Source organism: Myotis myotis, unplaced genomic scaffold (genome assembly GCF_014108235.1).
Source record: "Myotis myotis isolate mMyoMyo1 unplaced genomic scaffold, mMyoMyo1.p scaffold_m19_p_9, whole genome shotgun sequence".
NCBI classification, from domain to species: Eukaryota; Metazoa; Chordata; class Mammalia; order Chiroptera; family Vespertilionidae; genus Myotis; species Myotis myotis.
Genome location: NW_023416401.1, coordinates 76,490,618 through 76,516,951, shown reverse-complemented (window position 1 = coordinate 76,516,951; position 26,334 = coordinate 76,490,618). Strand labels below are relative to the sequence as shown.

Sequence of the window (26,334 nt, the reverse complement as noted above, 5' to 3'; positions counted from 1 at the left end):
CAATAAAGCACCCTCAACCTCTGGCTCATTCTGCAGTAGAGGGGAAAAACTGATGGCTTTGTGCACTAGATTATTTCCCCCCTAAAGCAATTATTTGAAAAAGAGCCAGAGAATGAGAAAAATCCTTTGACAGCACCAGAGTTATGAGCTGTAGAGGATTAAAGATGGCCCCACATTCTTTGACATTCTTTCATCTCAAGGTGGCTCTACATCCCTCCCTTTGAATCTGGGCTGCGAGACTGCTCCGCCCAATAGCCTGTGGGAGGAGAGATGCTGCACCACTTTCCAGGCTCAGCCCTGGGGCTTGCACTTCCTTCTCAGGGCTCTTGGAATGCTCGCTCCAGAAGAAGGAAGAAGCCATTCACGTTAGAGATCCCACTACCCTGAGGCCACCAGGCTGTAGACGCCTAAGTAATGTGAGGCCCTGGGGGATAAGATGAGGAAGAGGGTGGAGGAATAAGATGCACAGAGGCCAACCTAGAAGCAGATCCTCCGGGGCAGCCAACACCACATGGATCAGAGACAAGCTCTTCCTAGTTGCCTGACCCACAAAATTGTGAGGAAGAAACAAGAGTTATTTGTAAGCCGCTAAGTTCTGGGGTAGTATGTTACATAGCAACAAATAACCAGAGCATAAGGCAAGGGAGGCAAGTTCACACAAAGTGGAGATGCCCTGACAAAGCCAAAGGGTTGGGGGCTGGCAGACCCAGACTAGAATGGGGAGGGGTGCAAGGGCAGACACAAAAGCAGGAGATTCCTAACAATCTGCACCCAAACAGGCAAAGGATGCTGAGGTTTCTGATCATGGGGGTGTAGTGGGGCAGCTTAGTTTAAAGTACTAAGTCAAGGCTAATTGGTGCAGAATAGGCGCCAGTGTGCCTCTCAGGGTAATTATGCCATTTGTCTCTGCTGAAAAGAGACACGAGTAAAAGTAACACCCTCATCAATTACACACACGTCTAGGACAGTCCCCTCCCCACCTCTGTCCCAGGAAGGCACAGTACCCAGGACTGTCTACTGTCTCTGTCCACCTTCCAGCAGCCCACCAATAAAGCAAGTAAAGGTCACAGAGTGGCACTTTCCGGTAGCCCTCCCAGCATGCATTCACCCCGTCCTCCTCCCCAACAGACCCAGACTCCCACTGTGGCTCCAGATGGTCCCAGGAGGCTGACTCCACCCGCCATGAAGCACATGACCTCGGCTGAGCCAGGCAGTCCATCCCACATAGGCTCAAGGGCGGACACGTGGCCCAGGCTATCAAGTGACCTTGAGGACCTCTGCTTAGAATGCAGAGACAAAGGCTCGCTCTCTTTATTGAGATGGTGAATTGTGAAGAGAGCAACCACAGCTGCCATCCTGAGGAAGGCCAGCCTGAGGACAAAGCTGATCCCTGCAGGGGAAAGCAGGGCTCAGGGAATCCCAAGGAAACAGTTACAGCAGTGAGGACAGAGGAATCTCCAGCTCCAGCTGAATCTGAACTCACCTCGGCATGTTTCAATCACACAGCAGTAAACCCTCTATTATTTAAGATGACTGGATGGGGCTGTCTGTTTCTTATACTCAGAAGCATTCTACCCATTTCAGAAGCTCAGCTACTTTTGCAGTAAGCAGCTGGGACCCCACCTCACTTCAGTTCCATCCCAATTCTGACCCCTTAACTCTGTGGCCCAGTACAGGCCCCACAGTTACTCTGTAGACTCCCCACATGGACACAATGCTCCCTGCTCCATTGGGGACTGGCTCGTGCACACCCCTAATCTGTTCTGCTCCTGACTGCCTAAGTGACCTAGGTGAGTGTCCTCTACCCCCAGAAAGATCTGGGATTCCTGCAAACTGCATGTGCCTTGGATGTTCATTTTTAACCCATGGTCACCTGTATAAACAAGCTGATGGATGGGCACTCAAGAGAATCTGTCTATGCAGTTTATCCTCCAGGAGGGTGACTGGCCACCCTGAAAATCCCAGCTCTACCCTTGATCCAAAAATGTGCAGTTCTTTATAGACACAGAAAACAGATCAATAGTTGCCTGGGGATGGAGAGGAGGGAAAAGATGACTACAAAAGGCAGCAAGTTTATGGGGGATGTTGGGACTGTTCTGTGCCTTGATTGTGGCGGTGATTACAGAACTGTAGGTATCTGTCTAGTAGCCACAGTGTCTATGAACCAGGCTGGGAGTACAGGCCCAGTACTTACATAAATATTAAAAACCTTTCACGTAGGTATCAGTGTGATGAATCAAGTAGGTCCTACCCTAACCGTTGCTCAGTGGTTAGAGCACCAGCCCACCATGAAGGGTCACAGGTTCGATTCTGATCAAGGCCACATACCTCAGTTGCAGGCTCGGTCCCCAGTGCCGGTCAGGGTGCGTATGGGAAGCAACCAATTGATGTGTCTCTCTCACATCAATGTTTCTCTCTCTCTCTCTCTCTGTTTCTCACCCTCCCTTCTACTCTCTCTAAAAATCAGTGGAGAAAACATTCTCGGATAAGGATTAACAAAAAAAAATTTTTTAAAGATCCAACACGTGACCCATATACAGAACAGACAGAAATGAGCCCAACCGCATCAGCCACCACTACCTTAGGACCTATCCCTGTTATTCATTCCCAAATATTCCCTCAAAGAATACATCACACAGGTAATTACAGAAGGTGCTGATCCAACACCTGTTCTGTAATGAGAATTTGCTCATACACAACTGGCAAATAAGAGAATGTGTGCATAACACAGAGGCTGCATGGGGTCCGAACTGGGTTTTCTCAGGCAAGGACAATCAGAACAGCAGAATAAAAAGGCCACCCTCAGCAGAGAAAGGAAAAGCCTTCGGCACTGGAAGCAGAAGCCCTCTGACTGTATTTTATGAAAGTGGAAAACAAATGCCTTCTTCCTTTTGGCCCAACCACAGTTCTTTCGGGGTTTGCCCATGAGCCTGATAGTTTTAGTGATGGTTTTGCAGAATGTGAGCTCTTCAGGAACATGTTTCTTGCTATAGCAACTGTGTTTGCTCACTCTCTCTCTTCCCCACTAGACCGTGAGCGTTACAGCAGGGACAGCATCTTTCGTGCTCAGCACTATATACCCAGAGCCTAGTACAGGGCCAACAGATAAACAGCGTCTTATTGATACAGGAGACACAATTATGAGTAGAACCAATAATATCTCCCCCAACAGAAAAAGGACTAAAATTCTAGATTAACATCCTTGTTCTGAGATAAAGGACCCCAGGCCTCAGGCTATACTGCTTCCCTCTTACTAGACCTACTTGAGGTCCAAAAACCTGTCCACTGATTCCCCTGAGCACAGCAGAGAAGACATAAAAGTCCCAACAGACGTGAATTCAGGATAAGGAAAGGCCAACAAGTCAAGAGAATGTGAGTTTTACAATGAAGCGAAGCTGCCAGCGAAGCTCAGGCCCTAGAGATGGCTGCTCGGCCGTTCCAGGCTCTGCCACTTGTATGCTGAGTGATCACCTGCACCTCAGTTTCCCCATCTGCAGAATGAGGGGTAATCCTAGTGCCCACCTGAAGGGTTCTTTGAGGATTTATTTAGATAAGAATGGAGAACATTTACTCTTTCACAGGGCCTGGCACACAATAAGCCTCTAACAGATGTACTTTGGCATGCTTTTCAATAATAATAACAACAACAATAATAATAATTTTAAAAATATATGAGGACCAAACTGTAACTAGCTTGCCTTCCAGGGTTCCCATTCCACACCAAACCCAGGGAAATTACTTGAGGTCACATGAGCAAGCAGACTGGAAACCAAAATCAGGGACTTCCCGTCCAGCACTTGAGCTATGACTGGGTCTGTGCAGAAGAGCTGCGACTCGCCTGGGCAGTGCCTGAAAGCACATGGGCACCGGATGGAGCAATGAAGAAAGAGAGGAGGAATAAAGCAGAGAACAACCTTCCCTCTATTCAATCCTCAACAACAAATAAGAGAAACGCATTAAATATAAGTTTAAAGTAGTTTCATTCATTACAGAGAAAGGAAGTAAAAGAAATGTTCAATCTACTTAAACCAAGAGCCAAGACACAAAAGCAACTTGAATGCCCATCAACAGAGGAGTGGATAAAAAAGCAGGAGTACACATAACAATGGAATACTACTCAGCCTTTAAAAATAATGAAATCTAGCCCAGCCGGGTGTAGCTCAGCGGTTGAGCATCGACCCAGGAACCGAGAGGTCACTGGTTCGATTCCCGGTCAGGGCATATGCCCAGGTTGCGGGCTCGATCCCCGGTGGGGGGCGTGCAGGAGGCAGCCAATCAGTGATTCTCTCTCATCATTGATGTTCTATCTCTCTCTCCCTCTCCCTTCCTCTCTGAAATCAATAAAAATATATTTAAAAATAAATAAATAATGAAATCTAAAAATAAAAATAAAAATTGAAATCTTACCATTTGCAACAGCACAAATGGACCTACGAGGTATTATGCTAAGTAAAATAAGCCAGACAGTGAAAGAAAACTACCATATGATATTACTTATATGTGGAATCTAGAAAGCAAAATTAAAGAGCAAGCAAAATAGAAGCTGACTTGTGGATACAGAGAACAGATTAATGGATGCCAGAGGGGAGGGTTGCTAAGGGGCAGGATGAGAAAAGATGATGGGATTAAGAAGAACTAACTGGTAGTTGCAAAACAGGTATAAGCATGTAAGGTAAAACATAGGGAATATAGTCAACAATATTGTGGGAACTATCTACGGTGCCAGGTGGGCACTTAAATTATCGGAGGGAACACTTTGTAATCTCTATGAATGTCTATCTGTTGTGTTGTACACCTGAAACTAATACAAAATGCCTTTGAATGCAAACTGTAATTGAAAAATAAAATTTAAAAAAAAAAGAAAAGGTCCTAGAAGATATGGCTCCGTTGGTTGGGCATCATCCCGTGCACCAAAAGTTTGCTGGTTTTATCCCTGGTCAGGGCACATGCCTGAGTTGCAGGCTCAATCCCTGGACAGTGGCACGCAGGAGGCAGCCAACTGATGTTTCACTCACATCAATGTTTCTCTCTCTCCTTCTCCCTTCCTCTATCTTTTAAAATCAATTTTAAGAAATCTTTTTTAAAAAGAAAAGGTACTTAGCAGTTTATTTGTATCCCAACATCCCTTCAGCTAACAGAGAACTTTCCATGTTGGAGACGGTAGCCAAAATCTCAAAATCAACCAAAAGACAGCAAGCGTGTAAAACATGCTCTAGCCCTAGCTGGTTTGGCTCAGTGGATAGAGGATCAGCCTGTGAACTGAGGGGTCCCAGGTTCAATTCCAGTCAAGAGCAGATGCCCAGGTTTTGGGCTCGATCCCCAGTAGGGGGCGTGCAGGAGGCAGCCAATCAATGATTCTCTCATCACTGATGTTTCTCTCTCTCTCCCTCTCCCTTCCTCTCTGAAATCAATAAAAATATACTTAAAAATAAATAAATAACAATAAATAAAAATAAGTAAAACATGCTCTACACCAGCAGTTGCCAACCTTTCAGATCTTACGGACCACCAGTGGTCTGCGGACTACCAGTCGGCAACCGCTGCTCCAAAGGTTTCCTTAAACCAGTGGTCGCCAACCTTTCGGACCTCACGGACCACCAGTGGTCCGCGGACTACCGGTTGGCAACCACAGCTCTACACATTTTGTTCCACTGAAAACCATAAAAGAGATAAAAAGCTGAAAGAGCAAGTTGATATCACTGTGGTGCTTCTGAAAGCCAAAAGGTTTTGAAATAAATTATAATTAAAATTCTTTGTATAATGCATGTCAACTTTTTATCAAAATGATCAGATGTACCACATGCCATGAGCTTAAATTCTGATCCATTATAAAATTATATTGTCTACAGTACATTGTTTCAGGCACTTCATATAATTACCTGGATAAAATACACATCATTTCAAGCAGTAAAAGACATTTTTAGGAACACAAAGCACCCAGTAATGCACACAACACTCTAAGGACTTAGATGAATGCTATTTTGTTTTCACTGCATCATTCCTTACAATCATCAATGTTCTTCCATTTAAAGTGCCTTCACTTATGCCTTTATGCTATTGCTTGTGCCACCCTTTCAAGAGCCTGCAGTACATTCTAAAATACATCTGACATTTCTCAGACATGGGAAGATTCTACACACATCAAGCAGAGAAGACAATGCTGGTGGCATTTAATCCTTGGCTCAGCAAAGAAAAATAATTATTCAGAGGATCTGCCTTAACTCCTAATTCTGGGAAGAAACATGTTTGCAGCAAAGTCATGTCAGAGGATCTCAGTGGACACAGGGTGGGGGAAAAGAGACTAAAGGTATCCATGACTAAACTTGTGAATAGAGTTCTAAACTTGGATATTTCCAGAAAAGGCAAATATATTCTGTCCTACCAGGACCCAAGTAAAGACTGGAATTTGATTTAAGGCAGGAGTGTCCTGATCATATAGAATCCATTCGTCCTTATGGCAAATGGACACTTTACACAAGTAAAAGGAGAATTAAAATAAAAGGACATTCCAAAGGGGGTAGGAATATCACTCTTCTAAACATGATCAAGTCTGATGAGCTGACAAACTTCAATGTGGACCTTTGCTACAGAGCTTCAAAATCAGGCAACAACTTTTATCACTTACAGTTGAAAATAGATCCAATACCCCACTGGCATGGCTCCGTGGTTGAGCATCAACCTATGAACCTGGAGTCACGGTTTGATTCCCAGCCAGGGCACATGCCCAAGTTGTGGGCTTGATCTCCAGTGTGGGGTATGCAGGATGCAGCTGATCAATGATTCTCTGTCATCATTGATGTTTCTATCTCTCTCTCCTTCTCCCTTCCTCTCAATAAAAAAATATATATTTTTAAAAAATAAATCAAATAAAGAGGAGATCTAGATTTGTTTAATCCAGAGAAAGTTAAAGTATAGGAAATATTACAGAGTTAACTACTAATAACTACTCGATGTCTACAAAAGGATATGATGGCAGCAAAAGAAACAATCTACTTAGAAAGGTCTCTTATTGAGGTACATTACCAAAAAGGCTAACCATTCTTTTCTAATAACCAACTGAAGAGAAAAAGGCAAAACATAACAAACGACAAGTGCTGGCGAGGATGTGGAGAAATAGGAACCCTTGTGCACTGCTGGTGGGAATGCAGACTGGTGCAGCCACTGGGGAAAACAGTATGGCGTTTCCTCAAAAAATTAAAAATGGAACTCCCATTTGACCCAGTAATTCCACTTCTAGGAATATATCCCAAGAAACCAGAAACACCAATCAGAATGCACCCCTATGTTCATAGTAGCACAATTTACAATAGCTAAGATTCGGAAACAGCCTAAGTGCCCAACAGCAGATGAGTGGATTAAAAACCTGTGGTATTAGCCCTGACCAGTTTGGCTCAGTGGACAGAGCATCGGCCTGCAGACTGAGGGGTCTCAGGTTCGATTCCAGTCGGGGGCATGTGCCTTGGTTGCGGGCACATCCCCAGTGGGGGGCAGCTGATCGGTGTTTCTAATTCTCTGTCCTTCTCCCTTCCTCTCTGTAAAAATTCAATAAAATATATATATTTTTTAAAACCTGTGGTATTTCTACACAATGGAATACTACGTTGCTGTAAAAAAGAAGGAACTCTTACCATTTGCAACAGCATGGATGGACCTAAGAGGATTATGCTAAGCGAAATAAGCCAGTCAGAGAAAGATAAATATCACATGATCTCACTCATTTGTGGAATATAATGAACAACATAAACTGATGAACAAAAATAGATCCAGAGACACAGAAGCATTGAACAGACCATACAACCTCAGAGGGAAGGTAGGGGCGGGGGAGGGGGGGTGGTAAGAAATCAACCAAAGGACTTGTATGCATGCATATAAGCAAAACCCATGGACACAAACAGTAGTGGGGTGAGGGCATATGCTGGGGGGTGGGAACAGCCAGGGAGAGGTCAGTGGGGAAAAAGGAGACAAATGTAATACTTTAAACAATAAAGAATTTAAATTTTTTTTAAAGGCAAAACATGATGATCTTAAATGCACTTTAACCCCATGAAAACAGACTAGAAATGAATGGCCTTCTTTAAAAGATTCATAATTCGCCCTAGTTAGTTTGGCTCAGTGGATAGAGCGTCAGCCTGCAGACTAAAGGGGTCCAGGTTCGATTCCGGTTAAAGGCACATGCCCGGGTTGCGGGTTCAATCCCCAGTAGGGGGTATGCAGGAGGGCAGCCAATCAATGATTCTCCTTCATCATTGATGTTTCTATCTCTCTCTCGCCCTCTCCCTTCTTCTCTGGAATCAATAAAAATATATTTTTTTAAAAAAGATTCATGCCCTAACTGGCTTGGCTCAGTGGACAGAGCGTCAGCCTGCGGACTCAAGGGTCCCAGGTTCAATTCCAGTCAAGGGCATGTACCTTGATTGCGGGCACATCCCCAGTGGGGAGTGTGCAGGAGGCAGCTGATCGATGTTTTTCTCTCATCGATGTTTCTAACTCTCTATCCCTCTCTCTTCCTCTCTGTAAAAAATCAATAAAATATATTTTTAAAAAAAAAAGATTCATAATTCTCCCACAAACCAGGACCACTATTCCACCAAGCCATTTTCTAGACTAAATCTTGGTTAGTCAAATGAGGTTGGCATTCTTGACAATAAGCAGGTAGGCAAAAACCTAAACCTATATGTCCAATATTACAGCCACTAGACACTCACTGCTTTGGGGCACTTGAAATGTGGCTGTTCCAAATTGAGATGTGCTGTAAGTATAAACTGCACACCAGATTTAGGGGACTTTAGTACACAAAATATACATGCTATCTCATTTTAACTTTTTATATTAATTACATGGTAAAATCATAATATTTTAGACATAGTAAGCTAAATAAAATACAGTTTTTAAAATTAATTTCACTTGTTTCTTTTTACTTTTTTATTTTATTTTATTTTATTTTTTTATTTTTTTTTTTTAATATATTTTATTGGCCAAACCGGTTTGGCTCAGTGGATAGAGCGTCGGCCTGTGGACTCAGGGGTCCCGGGTTCGATTCCGGTCAAGGGCATGTACCTTGGTTGCAGGCACATCCCCACTGGGGGGCGTGCAGGAGGCAGCTGATCGATCTCTCTCATCGATGTTTCTGGCTCTCTATCCTCATCCCTTCCTCTCTGTGAAAAATCAATAAAATATATATAATTGATTTTTCACAGAGAGGAAGGGAGAAGGATAGAGAGCCAGAAACATCGATGAGAGAGAAACATCGACCAGCTGCCTCCTGCACGCCCCCCACTGGGGATGTGCCTGCAACCAAGGTACATGCCCTTGACCGGAATCGAACCCGGGACCTTTCAGTCCGCAGGCCGACGCTCTATCCACTGAGCCAAACCGGTTACGGCCTTTTTACTTTTTTAAATATAAAATGTAACATGACATGTGGCTCACATTTGTAGCTTGCATTGTATTTCTGTCAGATAGGGTAAGTGACCAAAATAAAACACCACTACATCAAACACACTTCTGGGTTGCTAAGCATTTTCAAACGTGACTAAAAGAATGAAGAAGGGTAAATGGTATCCGGGCATTCAGAGGACACGTATAGCAACAAGCAGTGGCAGCAGCCATCTTGTTGTTTTAAGTCAGTAATAAACATAACAACAAACTTTGTGACAAAGGAAAGATTGCAGCTGCAGATTCTCCGTCCCCCTGCTCCGAAGTGCCCCAGGCGTCTCCTGCCTACCTTTGATGAGCTCCGGCCGGTACGTCTTGCGCAGCTGCTCCAAGAAGCTGTTATAGAAGCTCTCTGCCTGCTCCGTGGGCATTGCCAGGTGGAAGTCGGGCTTGTTGCCCTTGAGGACACACTGGAGGGTGAACTGGCTGACACACAGCACCTCATACTGTTTGTCCATCACACTCTTCGACCAGTTCTTTCCACTCTCATCCTCAAACACACGTAAGTTTAAAATCTTTCGGACCCTAAGGGGAAAAATAGCAGTGAGAGCTACCTAAGGAATCACAAGCCCCCCAATACATTTCATACCCCCCAAGTGTCACCAGCATCCTGCCAAACAAGAACATTATGCTGACCCCATCACTTACAGAAAGTGTGACCTTGAGCAAGTGACTTTTCTTCTCTGTGCCTCAGTTTCCTCATCTGTAATACAGGGTAATAGTGGTCTTGCCTCACAGGGTAGTTTGGGGATTTCCTTTTATTTGTGTGTGTGGGTCCCTCTAATTCACAGCAGCAGCCAGTGCCAGTTGGAACTGGGGCCAAGATGACAACCATCCATTATCACAGCATGGGTCCATCTCTAATTACTTATAGAAGAATTCAATCTTTACACTGGAATAAATGGTGCCCCATCTGTACACCCCTTCTTGGAGCTACTCAAAATGAACAATTTAGCAAATACCCGGGAGAGGACTTAGTGTTACTACAAATATAAAAAAAGATGTGGAGAAAAATACTTTAATAACTATGTCACATGCTCCTTAAGTCCTACACATGTGGGTGACAAAGGACAGCCACCTTGGCAAGGAAGAGGACCAGATAACATTTATAAGATCAGATTTCAAGAGCATGATAAAGAACAACCTGCATGAAAGTTGAAATGGCACCAATGGAAAGCCACCTTTTTGGATGTTGTTGAAGACATGTTCAAGGGCTCTACAAAGAGTAATTCACTGACTCTTTATATGGGTCCTCTCTGTAGTGGGCACTTTTCACCAACTCCTCTCCACAGCCAAGGTTTGTCTTCTGTTGAGTTAAATCTCTTAACCACCAAGGTAACTATTAGCTCTCTAGAACAGGGGTGGGCAAACTTTTTGACTCGAGGGCCACAATGGGTTCTTAAACTGGACCGGAGGGCCGGAACAAAAGCATGGATGGAGTGTTTGTGTGAACTAATATAAATTCAAAGTAAACATCATTACATAAAAGGGTACGGTCTTTTTTTTTTTTTTAGTTTTATTCATTTCAAACGGGCGGATCCGGCCCGCAGGCCGTAGTTTGCCCATGGCTGCTCTAGAATGTCAGAGACATATCAAGATTCAGACCCAGAGCCGCAGTTTGTAACCACTACCCCACTCTACTGTTTCAAGTATCCAGGGGAGACACCAACATCCCTGAAGTGGCAATGAACTATCCCTATTAGTCATCAACACCTTAGCAGGACTTGGCTTTGCAACCTAAACAAAAGGGACAATTGGGTGGGGTTATACCCAGGTTCTGGGCACCAAAGGGTAGAATAAATAGATCCAAGCATCCGAAGTAAATGTGTCAAGTGGTGCTGGTTACACAGGGGGAGAGGAAAGCTGAGCACTAAGACAGCCATTCGGGCAACAGCAATGACGAACCCCCTACTTTGGTAAAAGGAGCACTGGCTTCCAGGTCAGGTAGCCTAGATTCTAATTCGGATTCGGGCTTTTTGCTAACTATGTGTATGTGACTGTGGGCAAGTAATTTAACCTCCCCGAAATCCAGATCCTTACTGCACAATGAACAGCTGGGCATTTTAAAAATGCATTAGCAGGACCACATCATATTGCTCAAATTATAAAACAGAAGCCATTCATAAGAAAAGAGGCTCAGTCCTAGCTGATCTGGCTCAGTGGATAGATCCATGGCCTGTGGACTGAAGGGTCGCAGGTTTGATTCCGATCAAGGGCACATGCCTAGGTAGTGGGCTCAATCCCCAATGGGGGGGTGTGCAGGAGGCAGCTGATCAATGATTCTCTCTCATCACTGATGTTTCTATCTTTCCATTTCCTCTCCTCTCTGAAATCAATAAAAATAAATTTTAAAAAAAAGAGGTTCGGTTTTTAATTAAGAGAAGAGTTCACAGAAGTAGCAGCAAATAGGGATAGAAGCTAAGTGGTACTCCTGCTCTGCTGCTCACTTAGTGGGTGACATTTGACAGGTTACTCTTCCTCGTCTCCTCATCTGAAACACGAAGATAACCATACTACATCGAATGTCAAACTGATAAAAGTAACGGGCTCACTTTATAAGAACAAAATACGATTGAAGTTCCTAGTATGTGTATGTGCGTGCACATATATCCTATATATAATCCTATATAATAAAAGCGTAATATGCTAAATTCCGACTGATCGGTCACCGTTCAGTCAACCGCTCAACCAGTCACTATGATGTGCACTGACCACCAGGGGGCAGACGTTCTGACCAGTAGGTTAGCTTGCTGCTGGGGTTCAGCCAATTGAGACTGGCCAAGAGGGCCAAACACAACCTGGAGCCCTCCCGTGGTCCCTCCCGGCTGGCCAGCCCCCATCGGCCCTAATCGGGGCTGGGCAAGAGGGCCCCGATCAGCCCCCGATTGCCGGCCAGGCAGAAGGACCTCACCTGTGCATGAATTCGTGCACCGGGGCTCTAGTAGGATACAACTACCACATATTCAATTCAAGAGCAATGACTTAGCCATAGCCAGTTTGGCTCAGTGGATAACACATCAGCCTGTGGACGGAAAGGTCCTGGGTTCGATTCCAGTCAAGAACATGTACCTCTCCCTAACCTGTTTGGCTCAGTGGATAGAGCGTCAGCCTGTGGACTCAAGGGTCCCAGGTTCGATTCCAGTCAAGGGCATGTACCTTGGTTGCGGGCACATCCCCAGTAGGGAGTGTGCAGGAGGCAGCTGATCGATGTTTCTCTCTCACCAATGTTTGTAACTCTCTATCCCTCTCCCTTCCTCTCTGTAAAAAAAAAAATCAATAAAATATATTTTTAAATAAATAAATCATCATTCTCCCCTTTAAAAAAATAAAGAACATGTACCTCTGTTGCAGGCTCCTTCCCCTGCCCGGGCCCTGGTCAGGGCTCATGCAAGAGGCAACCAATCGATGTATTTCTCTCACATAGATATTTCTCTCTGCTTTCCCTCTCTCATCCACTCTTTCTAAAAATCAGTGGAAAAATATACTCGGGTGAGGATTAAAAAACAAAGAGCAATGACTTTGGTTTTTGTTTTCAAAAAGCAAACAAAGAGAAATTCCCATCTTACATGTGCTCCAGTTCCTTCTGTGTATCTTCCAGAGAAATGCCCAGCAACACACAGATGCCCCGTCCAATGGCACTTATCTGCTCTTCTCCAACTAGAAAGGAAACAAAAGAGAAAAAAGACTCAGAACCAAATAGGTGCCATGAAACACTTTTAAACAGCCACAGGAACGTTCAAATATCACACGTACTTCTTATAACTTCTTTGGCAAAGTCAGCAGGTATTCAAAAATGAAAGGAGTTATGTAAACACAGTAAGACAGTCCTAATTTATGTCCATTCTGATTTTTTATCTGGAATGAATGTGCTCTAAAGTGAACAACCACTAAGCAGGATTTTAGGGCCACATTTTCATCTGTGTGACCTTGGCTGAGACACCTGAAACTTTCTGTGATGGAGTTTGCCAATCTATAAAAACAGAAGTTTTCCTGCCCAGAGAACCCAGCTCAGCTATATCAATTCTCAAGAGAAGCCTGCTTGTCTTGGAATCAGCAAATCTGGTAACACAGTACATAGCACAAAATGGAACACACATGTCATAAAATAATTTCTCTACTTACTTCAGAAAAGAGAAATACACTGAGTGGCCAGATTATTATGACCACCTGACGTTTGTAGGCAAATTAGCTATAATTTCGTGTTGAAGTTGCTAGAGGGCCAGACCATTATAAATAGGAAAGCAGGTTGTTTACCATGACAGTAGAAGTGATTTTTTCTGAAGATATGGGTAAACAACGCAATTTAACAGCCTTTGAACGTGATACATACATATATATACATATATGTGTGTATATTATACACAAAAAACATGCTTTAAAAGTTAAGTTTCAAGTCAGCAAACTATTATTTTAAATATATTTTATTGATTTTTCACAGAGAGGAAGAGAGGGATAGAGAGTTAGAAACATCGATGAGAGAGAAACATCGATCAGCTGCCTCTTGCACATCATCTACTGTGGATGTGGCCGCAACCAAGGTACATGCACTTGGCCGGAATCGAACCTGGGACCTTTCAGTCCACAGGCCGACGCTCTATCCACTGAGCCAAACCGGTCAGGGCTATTTTTTTACTTTTATCATGTACTGACCTAATGTTCCAATTAGAAGAGAGGCAACTCTGCCATTTTCTTGTTTGCTTCTGTTGGATAATAGTATCTATAAATATACCTGACAAAGCCAGGCCAGCGTGGCTCAGTGGTTAAGCATCAACCTATGAACCAGGAGGTCACACAGATCGATTCCTTGACAGGGCATATGCCTGGTTTCAGGTTCAATCCCCAGTAGGGGATATGCAGGAGGCAGCCGATCAATGATTCTCTCTCATCATTGATCTTTCTATCTCTCTCTCTCTCTCCTTTCCTCTCTAAAATCAATAAAAATATATTTTAAAAAATAAATAAATAGTATTTTCTTTTTTTCTATTTCAATAATTTTTTTATTTTTCAATTACAGTTGACATACAATATTACATTAGTTTCAAGTGTATAACCTTGTGATTAGACATTTATATAACTTACAAAGTGATCGCCCTGATAAATCTAGTACCTATCTGACACTACACATAGTTACACAATATTACTGACTGTACTCCTTATACTGTACTTACACCCCCATGATTATTCTGTAACTACAATTTTGTACTTCTTAATCCCTTCACCTTTTTCATCCATTCCTCCAACCCCCATCCCTCTGGCAACCATCAAAATGTTCTTTGTATCTATGAGCCTGTTTCTGGTCTGCTTGTTCGTTTGTTTTGTTTTTTAGATTCCACATGTAAGTGAAATCATATGGCATTGTTTTTCTCTGTCTGACTTATTTAACTCAGCACAGTACCCTAGGTCCATCCATGATGTTGCAGATGGCTAGATTTCATCCTTTTTATGAATAATAAAATGACAATAAATATATGTATCAATAATTACTTTAAATGTAAATGGATTAAACGTTCCAATCACCAATGGACATAGACACCAGGGGGGTGAGGGCATGAACGGGAGGGGGGGGGCTATGGGGGGATAAGGACACATATGTAATACCTTAATCAATAAAAAAATGTTCCAATCAAAAGACGCAGGGTGGCTAAATGGATAAGAAAGTAAGACCCTAGCCGAAACCGGTTTGGCTCAGTGGATAGAGCGTCGGCCTGCGGACTGAAAGGTCCCAGGTTCGATTCCGGTCAAGGGCATGTACCTTGGTTGCGGGCACATCCCCAGTAGGAGATGTGCAGGAGGCAGCTGATCGATATTTCTCTCTCATCGATGTTTCTAACTCTCTATCTCTCTCCCTTCCTCTCTGTAAAAAATCAATAAAATATATATTTAAAAAAAAAAAAAGAAAGTAAGACCCTTAGATATGCTGCCTACAAGAGACTTACTTCAGATTGAAAGACACACACAGACTGAAAGTAAAGGGCTGGAAAAAGATAGTTCATAAAAATGAAAGTGAAAAAAATAAAGCTGGGTTAGCAATACTTACACCAGACAAAATAGACTGTAAGACAAAGACTAGCCCTAACCGGTTTGGCTCAGTGGATGGAGCATCAGCCTGCGGACTGAAGGGTCGCAGATTCGATTCCGGTCAAGGGCATGTATCTGGGTTGTGGGCACATCCCCAGTAGGAGATGTGCAGGAGGCAGCTGATCAATGTTTCTCTCTCATCGATGTTTCTAACTCTCTATCCCTCTCCCTTCCTCTCTGTAAAAAATCAATAAAATATATATTTTTTTAAAAAGAAAATAAAAATGACAAAAAAAATAAAATAAATAATGACTAATGCCCGGCCAGCATAGATCAGTGGTTGAGCGTCAACCTATGAACTAGGAGGTCATGGTTCGATTCCCGGTCAGGGCACATGCCCAGGTTGCGGGTTCGATCCCCAGTGTGGGGTGTGCAGGAGGCAGCTGATCAATGATTCTCTTTCATCATTGATGTTTCTATCTCTCTCTCCCTCTCCCTTCCTCTCCAAAATCAATAAAAATATTTTTAAAAATAAAATAAAATAAAAAAAATAATGACTATTGAGCTATATCCACCATTAAAGTAAAGATGCATTATAGATCTCTCTCTCTCCCAATTTTTTTTGGGAGGCAGCTAAAATTTTTGGTGGCCTTGCTTCGGTGAGGTTTACGTATGTTGTTTCAAAAGGAAGGGGTAAAAGCGCCCTGGAGCCTGAAAGGGAGTGAAAACTTAAAACTCTCGCCGCGTGTTCCAGGACACTCCCTAGGAAACGACGGGACAAGGTTGCACACTTTCGGGCAAAGCGCACGGAGTGAGGGGCGCCGTGAAGGACCCTCACTCTGGAGGAGGGGGTCGGGTGCTGGGGAAGGGGGAAGAGGAGTGCGGAGGGGAGGGGAGAGGAGAGGAGCAGCAGTTAGGAGGAGGGGGTTCGGGTGGGGGGATGCGGGGGGGGGGGAGATCTATAAAAAAAAAAAAAGATGCATTATAGAAAACTTGGAAAATATAAGAAACAGGAAAAAAAATATTATTATAAATATTGTATATAAATTGTGTCTCATCTTTTTTCTTAACATTGCATTAGGATTTTTCCATGTTATAAGCTTTTCCTAAACATCTTTTAACAGTTGCATCCCATCCAGTAGAACAGTTGCATTCCATGCAATGGACTGACTAACCACCACAGAGATACATTTGTTATAACTGATAAGCCTACAATGAAACACCATAATCATCCAATGTCCACAGTTGACATTGGGGTTCACTCTGGTGCTTTGGATTTGGACAAAGACATATATAATGACATGTATGCACCATTATAGTATCTCAATGAGTCATTTCACTGCCCTAAAAATCCTCTGTACTCTGCCTTCTTATCCCTCTAAAATGGTTTCTATCATTAGGATTATCTCCTAGAGTAGATTTTTAAAAGTAGAATCATTAGTTGAAGTGATTCAAATCACTTTTCTGAATCTTCAACATTTTTACAATGTAGTATTGTCTCCATAAGAAACAAATGTCCCAAAGCCTATATATGACAGTTTGCTCTCTTATTTCAGACCAGTTTGCCCCTCCTCCTGGAACAAATAGAAGAATTAGGAGACTCAAAGGGGCCTTTTATTATAGACAAAGGGATTTCCAAATTTTAAAATGTGAGAATTTTAGACAAAAGGTAACCAGACTAGAAAAGATCTGAGATGTTTGGTCAGTTTCTCCATGCACAAGTGGCATCACCCATGAACCTCTTCTTTGAGGTTCATCACCCCAAATTAACACATTAAAGTCCATCAATTTTAGATCCTCTTCCCAATGCTTTATGATTCTGTTCAGATTTTAGTTGCTAAAGCTGAGTGACAGGACATGGGGATTACGTACTATTCACCTGTTTAACCAAATGAATATGCTTGAAATGTTTCATAACCAAGCTTTTTAAATTAGATTATCACAATAACCACACTAAAGCAACAAAATTTGCCTGCCAATCTCATAAAGTGAGTCTGTCACATAATATGACTCCTAATAGTGTACTCTGTCCCAACCATAACATTGGAAGTGACATTTTAGACTCCTGAAATGAAATGTCATTCATTAACTTACAGCCACATTTCGGTGGAGCCAGTCACATTTTTAAGGAAACAAAAAATCTCTTTCCATTACAATTCAACCAGAAGGCCTGGTTAACCCCAAGGTCCCTCTAGCACTGAGAGAATTCCTTTTTATTAACACCTTCCCACAATTCACACTTGTCTTTTTAATAGCAGGTAGGTTTATTTGTTTGTTTTTAACTAAACATATATAATTTAAATAGTCAACTAAAATCACTCAAACTATTCAGCAAATCTCACAGAATACATGTTTTCAATATTCCAGAATGGAAAATTCAAGAGAGAAAATATCAAAATTGAAATTCTCCAAAGTTTAGTCATTGTTGATGGTGACCACATAAAGTGAAAAACCTTTTCATCTATGAATTATCCTAGGTTAGTGACTTTAAGTATTTACTGAAATCTTTGAAAATTGTTTTAAAATTCCATAAATCCCTGTGTTATTCTATTCCCTATTACTCCAGGGCCATATCCAAAACCAGTTACCAGAAGAGCTTAGAAATCATTAGGCAGAGTTGAAAAACTGAATCTCAGATCTAAACACCTGTATATAGTTTTGCTGGATTTGGTTGTTTCTTTAGGGAATTTTGTTTTATTTTGAGATTTATATTTTTGCAGACACAAGAGCACATATTTGGTATATAGACTGACTTGGAGAATACCTGGACTAAAATATTATAATTCTGCCAATAAAAGTAGAAAAGGCTATAAAAAAATCTAAAATTATTCATTAAATTTTTAAAAAAATATCTGTATTATCTTGGTTTGAGTTTTTAAAACGCCTACGTTATCTACATGAATCATCTGGACCTGGTTAACAGTAATCACTGTACAAATTAGACTACGCAGTGGTTCTCAACCTTGGCTGCACATTAGAATCACCTGGGAATCTTTTTAAAATCCTGACTTCTGGGCCTCATCCTCCGGAAATTCTGTTTGTTACTAAAGTTGTGGCCCCACCCGGTAACAAAGAAACAGAATTTCCGGAGGATGAGGCCCAGAAGTCAGAATTTTTAAAAAATTCCCAGGTGATTCTAATGTGCAGCCAAGGTTGAGAACCACGGGACTACAGTGATCAAGTGATGACTAATGGTTGGGTGGCGTGGCGCACAAGAAATTGGTGGGAAAGAGAAACATTTCGCCCTGAATTCCTTGGGTTCTGACCCCATTCCTGCAGGGTCCTGCGAGGGAGAAGAGGATGTGCTGCGGCAGGAAACGCTCTGGAGCCGGCCCGGGGCTGGTCACGTGGGTGTCCGCAATTGTCAGAGCTCATCCACAGGAACAAACCGCTCCTCGCATCTGTGCATTTTATTGGGAGTCAAGCTCCATAAAAAATAAGACGTGTAGAAACTGGGGAAAGGGGTGGATTTAAAACAGAATGTTGAAAAGGAGGATGTCCTTGCTCCAGAAATGCTCCCTACGTGTTTGTGCAACACTCCACTGAACAACGGGCCACGGGGGTGCCCGGAGGTTCTGCCGCTCTGTGCTCAGGACCGAAATAAAAAGAATCATAAGGTGTGTTTATCCTGAACCCAAAGAGAAGACCCTACAGCCAGGGACGCGCTGGGCCCCCCAGGCACAAGGACAGCCATCTGGGGCCGTGGCGGTGCCCCGAGCCCGGCCAGGGTCCGAGCTCGCGCATGGGCCGCAGGGGACAGAGCGGCCCGGGGACCGTGCGGGGAAACAGCGGCGGGGGCGGCCGGGACTGCGGGCGCGGGGTCAGGGGCGGCTCCTCCCGGCCCGGCCCCGCCCGACTGACCTGTGACGCTGGCCCGGGTGACGCGCTGCACCACGGCTCTCATGGCGGCGGCTGGGGCGAGTGGGGCTGCGCCCGCTCCTCCCGGCTTCCCGGCTCTGCGAGCGGCTCCGCGGCCTGCGCCCTCTACCGGCGACACTAGGAAGTGCGCCCCGCGGCCCTGGCAGGCCAGGTTGGGGACCGCCGGCGGATGTCGGCCACGCCCTGCCGGCCACGCCCACCTGTGGCCTCGCGGTGACCCGGCCGATCCAGGGATAGGACCCGCCCCATTCTCGGTGGGGCTCCACTCGCCGCTGGGATCCCCCCAACCACCCCCGACCCCCCAACCAGCGCCCGGACTCAACTCTGCCCAGACCAGTTTCTGCCCGTTTCCTCTCACTTCCCCAGGCCCAGGAGACAGCATTCCTAAATCCCAGCTGTGTCCAGAATCCTAATTCCAATTGTGTCCCCTCTTCCTCTTTGCCATCCCTCCGCCCCAGTATCCTCCCAAATTGTTTCTCCCCTGTCTTCCTGACTCATTGGCTTCTCCGAAAGCAGACAGGAGTCGCTGCCTAAAATAGCCATTTAACTATTTAAGCATTCGTTTGACTTAACCCTATCATGGCAATACAGAGATGTATACTGTAATTCTGTAATTCTAATTCTTCCTCTAATTCAAATACTAGCTCACCCCACCCCCCAGGGGGTTATTAGGATATTTTAAATAAAATAGACGATGCAAAAGTGCTTAGGAAGCTGCAAAGGACTATACAAGGTATCACCCTAACAAATTATTATCACTGATGAAAATAAGTTCCTCTCAATGTGTCTTCTTCTCACGGCCCTCTAATAGCATTGGTGGGTGTAGAATGATGAGCTTCAGGACAAGCTACCCCAAAACATAGCACCTGGCATATTGAATATTTAAAGCTGGAATCTGAGAAAACAGAAGCGGGAAAGCCACTCAGACCTTCCCCTGACCCTTCTGCCCTGGACCAGGTCGGAAACACCTCATGTGAGAGGTACCATCCCTATGTGCTGGGGTCCAACCCCAGCAGGTCCAGGGGTCCCCAAAGGTGTGGACGGAGTCGGCGAAGAAGGAATGACACAGAGACAGGGTTCAGTTGATCAGCAGCCTAGCCAGGATCTCCAGCCAAGTTCTGGTCTGGATCTCCAGCGAAGTTCTGCTTAGGATCTCCAGCCAGGTTCTGTGTCCATGTTCTCTTGCTAGGTTCTCCAGGTTCTAGTCAGGTTCTCTTGCCAATTTCTGTAGTCAGGTTCAGTCCAGGATCGTTTGCCATGTTCTCTCCAGCGAAGTTCTTCTGTCTCTAGAGAACGTTCTGTGCAGGTTCTGTGCCTCCTGGTTCTGTCTTCTTCCATCTGTATTTATACCAGTTGATTCCAATCCTATCAATCTCTATTTCAAAGGTTAGGGCGTCTCTTATCTCCATTCCAGGGAGTAAAGATTATGTAGCTTTATCATGATTGTTCGTAGTTAAAGTGATTAATTACCCACCTGGCACTTAGTTAAGAGGTTTTATTCCCTCCCTAACTTCAGGGGAAAATCCCTACCTGGGGAAACAACCTTTCTCAGAGACCTTGGTTAAAACACATAGTGCCAAGAAGGTGAGCAAACATTTTAAGAACAGTATGCCATATATGCCAGGTCCTTTGAAACAGCAAGGATGGACCGGCTCCCAGCACCTATGCTTGGAGGAAGAACAAACAGGCCTTGCTAGGTCTCCCCCAATTTATGACAGTTACCTCCTATTACTTATTCCTCCACAACTGCCCACACTTAATCAAACTTAGCATAAAAATGCTCCAGTCTAACTGTCTCTTCAGGTCACTATTTCCTTATGAAGACTCCCATGTCATGTACTGATCAATGCAGTCACGTGTAAAACAAATAAATGTCTATGCTTTTCTCCTTTTCATCTGTCTTTATCAGTTTGATTTTCAGACCCACCCAGGGACCCTACGAATGTTGAGGGAAACTTTTTCTCCTCCTACAAGAGGAAGCATTCAAATAAAGAACAAGGAAAGTCATTTGGCCAGGAAAGAATACAAATTAATATGCTTGAATGTCAACACTACACACTAAAATCTTAAGTGGCCAAAGTTAACCTCACCAGTAATGAGGAAAACATTATATGCTCCCTGATACTGCACTGAGAAAGACACAACATCAGTTTTGTGGCATTTCTGCCAAAAATTTGTAATCTGTGTGGGGAGGGAGAAACTTTCCTCTACCCTCAAGGTTCTTTCAGCTGGTCTAATTAATAACCGAATAGAGATGAGTCAGATTAACAAGAGAAAACAACCAAATTTAATTCATACACAGTTATGGGAACCACGCATACATACAAGAGTCAGAGACCCCGCATGCGTGACAGGTTCGAAGACAGAAAGGGAGAATGGGTATATCAGACATTCTGAGGTAGCAATGAGGTAAGGTGCCTTGGGGATTCAAAGAGTCATTGCAGGGAGAGCAGGTTTAGTAACTAATTAGTAATTTGCCCTGCCCTCTAGATAATAACCTCTTATCATGGGCAAAACCCCCAATCCAAGTTCTTCTAAGTATTTGCAGGGTAGAAGTTTCTCAGGAGCCCACAGCTAAAGCTGCCTTTAGCTCAAAAACAATCCACATGCCACAAACACATGTTGACCCCCCACAGTTCCTTCCTGACCCTGGAAGTTTCACATTCCAGAAATGGTGTTAATAGTCTTTTTAAAAAAATATATATATATATTTTTTTATTGATTTCTGAGAGAAAGGAAGAAGGAGAGAGAGAAACATTGATCAGCTGCCTCCTGCATGCTCCCCACCGGGAATTGAGCCTGCCACTTGGGCCCGTGCCCTTGACCGGAATCGAACCCGGGCCCCTTCAGTCAGCAGGCTGACGCTCTATCCACTGAGCCAAACCAGCTAGGCCCTAGCTGCTAGGGCAATAGCCTCACTCTTGAGAAAAGTTCAGTTCAGGTAAACAGCTGTATCTCATTTCAGGAGGCAGTGATGCCAGTGGGCTCCTAAAATTAAGCCTATGATGCAAGGACAGTGCTGGTATTTAATAAAAAGCATCTCTATGGAAACAAAAGAAAAAAGCAGACTATAGCCCTAACCGATTTGGGTCAGTAGATAAGAGCGTCAGCCTTCGGACTCAAGGGTCCCAGGTTCGATTCCGATCAAGGGCATGTACCTTGGTTGCGGGCACATCCCCAGTAGGGGGTGTGCAGGAGGCAGCTGATCGATGTTTCTCTCTATCCCTCTCCCTTCCTCTCTGTAAAAAATCAAGAAAATATATATTTTTTAAAAAAGCAGACTATAATCTGTTTCTGAGTTCTGAAGGCAGGCAGTTGAGAAGATTTCTAAATATGTCTCGAATCATCTTCAGATTGAGTGAGGACAGGTAGTTACAGTCTGATAGATTCTCCTGGTCTGCAGTATGAATGTCTCTGGTGATCTTTCTGTAATAGGCAGAATGACTGTCTATATAGGAACTGTTGTGGTGATTTCTCTGAACTCTATTATCAAGTTCTCCATCTTCAGCTTACATGGCCTTGGGAAAAAGGCAGTTTCAGTTCTCAATGATTCCAAGTCAAAGGATAAAAGAAAAATTGGAAACATTCGTTTGGAGTCATAGGCAGATGTTGGAGGAACCTAGGATAATTGAAGATCCAGTCCATTTACAAGAAGAAAACAAAAAAACTCAAAAAATAATGAACAGCATTAGAATATAATATCCACAAAGGTATAATGTAGTTTCTATTGAAACATAATTTTTCCCTCTAAAATAATTATTTTTACCAAAGATAGCCAGGTTAAGTCTAATTTATTTTGCAAAATAAGTAATTTCAATAAACTTGGCCTGATTATTTATATAAGTTCAGCAAAAGTAGTCATTAAGCAGAAAGGCTCTTAACAATGCTGTGCTGAAATTTTCCATAAGAAATCTTCAGGCCGAAACCGGTTTGGCTCAGTGGATAGAGCGTCGGCCTGCGGACTGAAAGGTCCCAGGTTCAATTCTGGTCAAGGGCATGTACCAGGGTTGCGGGCACATCCCCAGTAGGAGATGTACAGGAGGCAGCTGATCGATGTTTCTCTCATCGATGTTTCTAACTCTCTATCTCTCTCCCTTCCTCTCTGTAAAAAATCAATAAAATATATTAAAAATAAAAATTTAAAAAAAAAAAGAAATCTTCAGATTGAACTTAAAAAGGCCTCTTGGGGCCAGAAAAGCCATGGCAAGAACTTGCCACCAGACCTTGCCTGCAATAGTACAGATTTGGGTGAGTTTCTCTTTCCTCAAACTCCTCAAAATATCCTGAAGCTTCTGTACCTGCCAGGAAATGACATTCTTGACTCACCTCCTAAGGCTGCTGATGACTTAGGTAAGCAAGGTACTATGCCAATATTTCAAAGGGTTTTTATTGGCTTCCATCAGTCAATTTTAAAGCTGTCTAGTCATATCTGAGTCAAATATGGCATTCCAGTCAAATCCTTGATACATAACTAGTTTCCAACTGTCTTCTGTTATGAGGCGAACAGATTTTTATTGAACTTATGCAAATAACAATATTGCCATGAAAATAAGAACACCCACTGAGAGTTTCCGAATTCTAGAGGAATCAAGTAAAGAGAAAAGGACAAATGTTTCTAGTCTGTTTGCAAAGGTATAGTTTACCAAATTGCTCTAAGTCATAGCTAGCTTCAGAAAATTGTTTTCTTATATCTGAAAAAACAATCCAGCAATATTTCAAACAAAAATTTATAAATATTGTAACCATTCTCATCAGTTCATTCAGCCCCATCTAACTGAAATTTCTGCTTGAATCCGTTTTCCCATCAGTTCTCTCAATCTTGCCTGATAATTGAGTGATAGGGTCAGTGATAATTCCAAGTGTTCGAGTCTGCCATCAAAGTTCATTATGAGCCGAAACCGGTTTGGCTCAGTGGATAGAGCGTCGGCCTGCGGACTGAAGGGTCCCAGTTCGATTCCAGTCAAGGGCATGTACCTGGGTTGCAGGCACATCCCCAGTAGGAGATGTGCAGGAGGCAGCTGATCGATGTTTCTATCTCTCTCCCTTCCTCTCTGTAAAAAAATCAATAAAAATATTAAAAAAAAAAAAAGTTCATTATGATTTATGCCCGGCTAGTGTCAACCCATGAACGAAGAGGTCCCCGGTTTGATTCGGGTCAGGGCACATGCCTGAGTTGTGGGCTCAATCCCCAGTAGGGGGCTTGCAGGGGGCAGCCGATCCCTGTCTCTTTCTCATCACGGATGTTTCTATCTCTCTATCTCTCTCCCTTCCTCTATCTCTCTAAGATCAATATATTTTTTTAAAAGTTCATATGATTTTCTCAGTTTGTTGAAGGCATACACTAAGTGGGAAATACATTTTCAAACACTGTCTTTGCCACTATGAGGGTATCAGCCTTTTTTTTTTTTTTTTAATATATTTTGATTTTTTATGGAGAAGAATTGCGGGGGATAGAGAGAAACATCGATGAGAGAGAAATGTCGATCAGCTGCCTCCTGCACACTCCCTACTGGGTATGTGCCCGAAACCAAGGTACATGCCCTTGACCAGAATCGAACCTGGGACCCTTGAGTCTACAGGCCGACTCTCCATCCACTGAGGCAAACCGGTTAGGGCGGTATCAGCCTCTCAGTAGGGGAAACCTTCAACCCATCTGGGAAACGTACACCAGGAGCATATTGATAACCCATACTAACTAGCAGTTGAATAAAGAACAGTTTAAAAGTACTATGGTGGCTCTATCCGGTTTGGCTCAGTGGACAGAGCATCGGCCTGTGGACTGAAGGGTCCCACATTTGATTCTGGTCAAGGGCATGTACCTTGGTTGCAGGCACATCCCCAGTAAGGAGTGTGCAGGAGGCAGCTGATCGATGTTTCTTTCTCATCGATGTTTCTCACTCTCTTTCCCTCTCCCTTCCTCTCTGTAAAAAATCAATAAAACATATTAAAAATAAATAAATAAATAAAATAAAAGTACTATGGTGGCCCCAGCTGGTCTGGCTCAGTGGAAAGAGCGTCAGCCCGTGGACTATCCACCTGATTCCAGTCAAGGGCAGTACCTCGGTGGCAAGTTCGATCCCCGGCCAGGGTCAGGGCGAGTGCCGGAGGCAACCTGTCAATGTGTGTCTCTCACATCAGTGTGTCTCTGTCATAGATGTATACCCTTGCATGAGGGTTAACAACAACAGAAAAGTACTATGGTGATGAAGAAATGCAATAAGAGAAAAGAAAAAAATGGGGTTTGACAGGAGCCTGAAAGAATCAAGTGGCCCATCTTGGGTTTCCCATAGAGTCCTATGGTCGGCAAACAGCGGCTCGTGAGCCACATGCGGCTCTTTGGCCCCTTCAATGTAGCTCTTCCACAAATTACCATGTGTGGGCATGCACGTACAGTGCGATTGAAACTTCGTGGCCCATGGACTATTCACTTAATTTACAGCCATCGTTTACCTTTATAATATACCCTGGAAGTTTACCACTTACTTTAGAACTAGTAAACCCCCACAGTAAAATTTGCATATATGTAAATGAGGCTAGACGGAAAAAAAAGGGATATTCGGGTACATTCAAGCTGAAAAAAGAGTAACTTAAAATTTTCTTCCATTTATATGTTCTGAAAATGAGACTGCTATTTACAGAGTAAGCTGGAAATTTTTATTCACTGAAACTAGCCACCGTCAGTGAAATGGGAGTTGCTTTTACCCGAGGTGTGCGTTCCAAGGGTGACAGGCATCTCTCTCTCTCCCAATTTTTTTTTTTGGGAGGCAACCAAAATTTTTGGTGGCCTTGTTTCGACAAGGCTTGTTTATAACGGTGTTTAAAGAACAGAGGAAAAATCTAGGACAGTTTTCCCCCCAACCCGGAGCGGCAGCCCGGAGGAGTTTCTCCGCCTATTCTCCCCACCCGCTGCCGGCTGGTTTGGGTACTCGCTGCGGGGCGGGCGCGCACGCTTCTTCCCGCCCCCAAGGGCCCGGCGGCCTCGGCCGCACCTGAGCCGGGGCC

At 43.6% G+C, this 26,334-nt stretch overlaps 1 protein-coding gene across 3 annotated transcripts in view; it reads right to left on the bottom strand.

Annotated features, from left to right (window-relative positions):
* DTD1 (D-aminoacyl-tRNA deacylase 1) overlaps positions 1-19,463 on the bottom strand; it is a 168,137-nt gene extending 148,674 nt beyond the window's left edge. For all 3 annotated transcript variants that reach the window (XR_004969961.1, XM_036322261.1, XM_036322259.1), the window contains exons 1-3: positions 19,315-19,463; positions 13,002-13,092; positions 9,725-9,960 (exon numbers count right to left, since the gene is read on the bottom strand). Coding sequence is in view for 2 of the 3 variants with exons in the window: in XM_036322261.1 (XP_036178154.1) it covers positions 9,725-9,960; positions 13,002-13,092; positions 19,315-19,357 (370 nt within the window). In the remaining variant the exon portion in view is untranslated. The remainder of the gene's footprint in view (positions 1-9,724; positions 9,961-13,001; positions 13,093-19,314) is intronic.
* Positions 19,464-26,334: the final 6,871 nt, after the last annotated feature.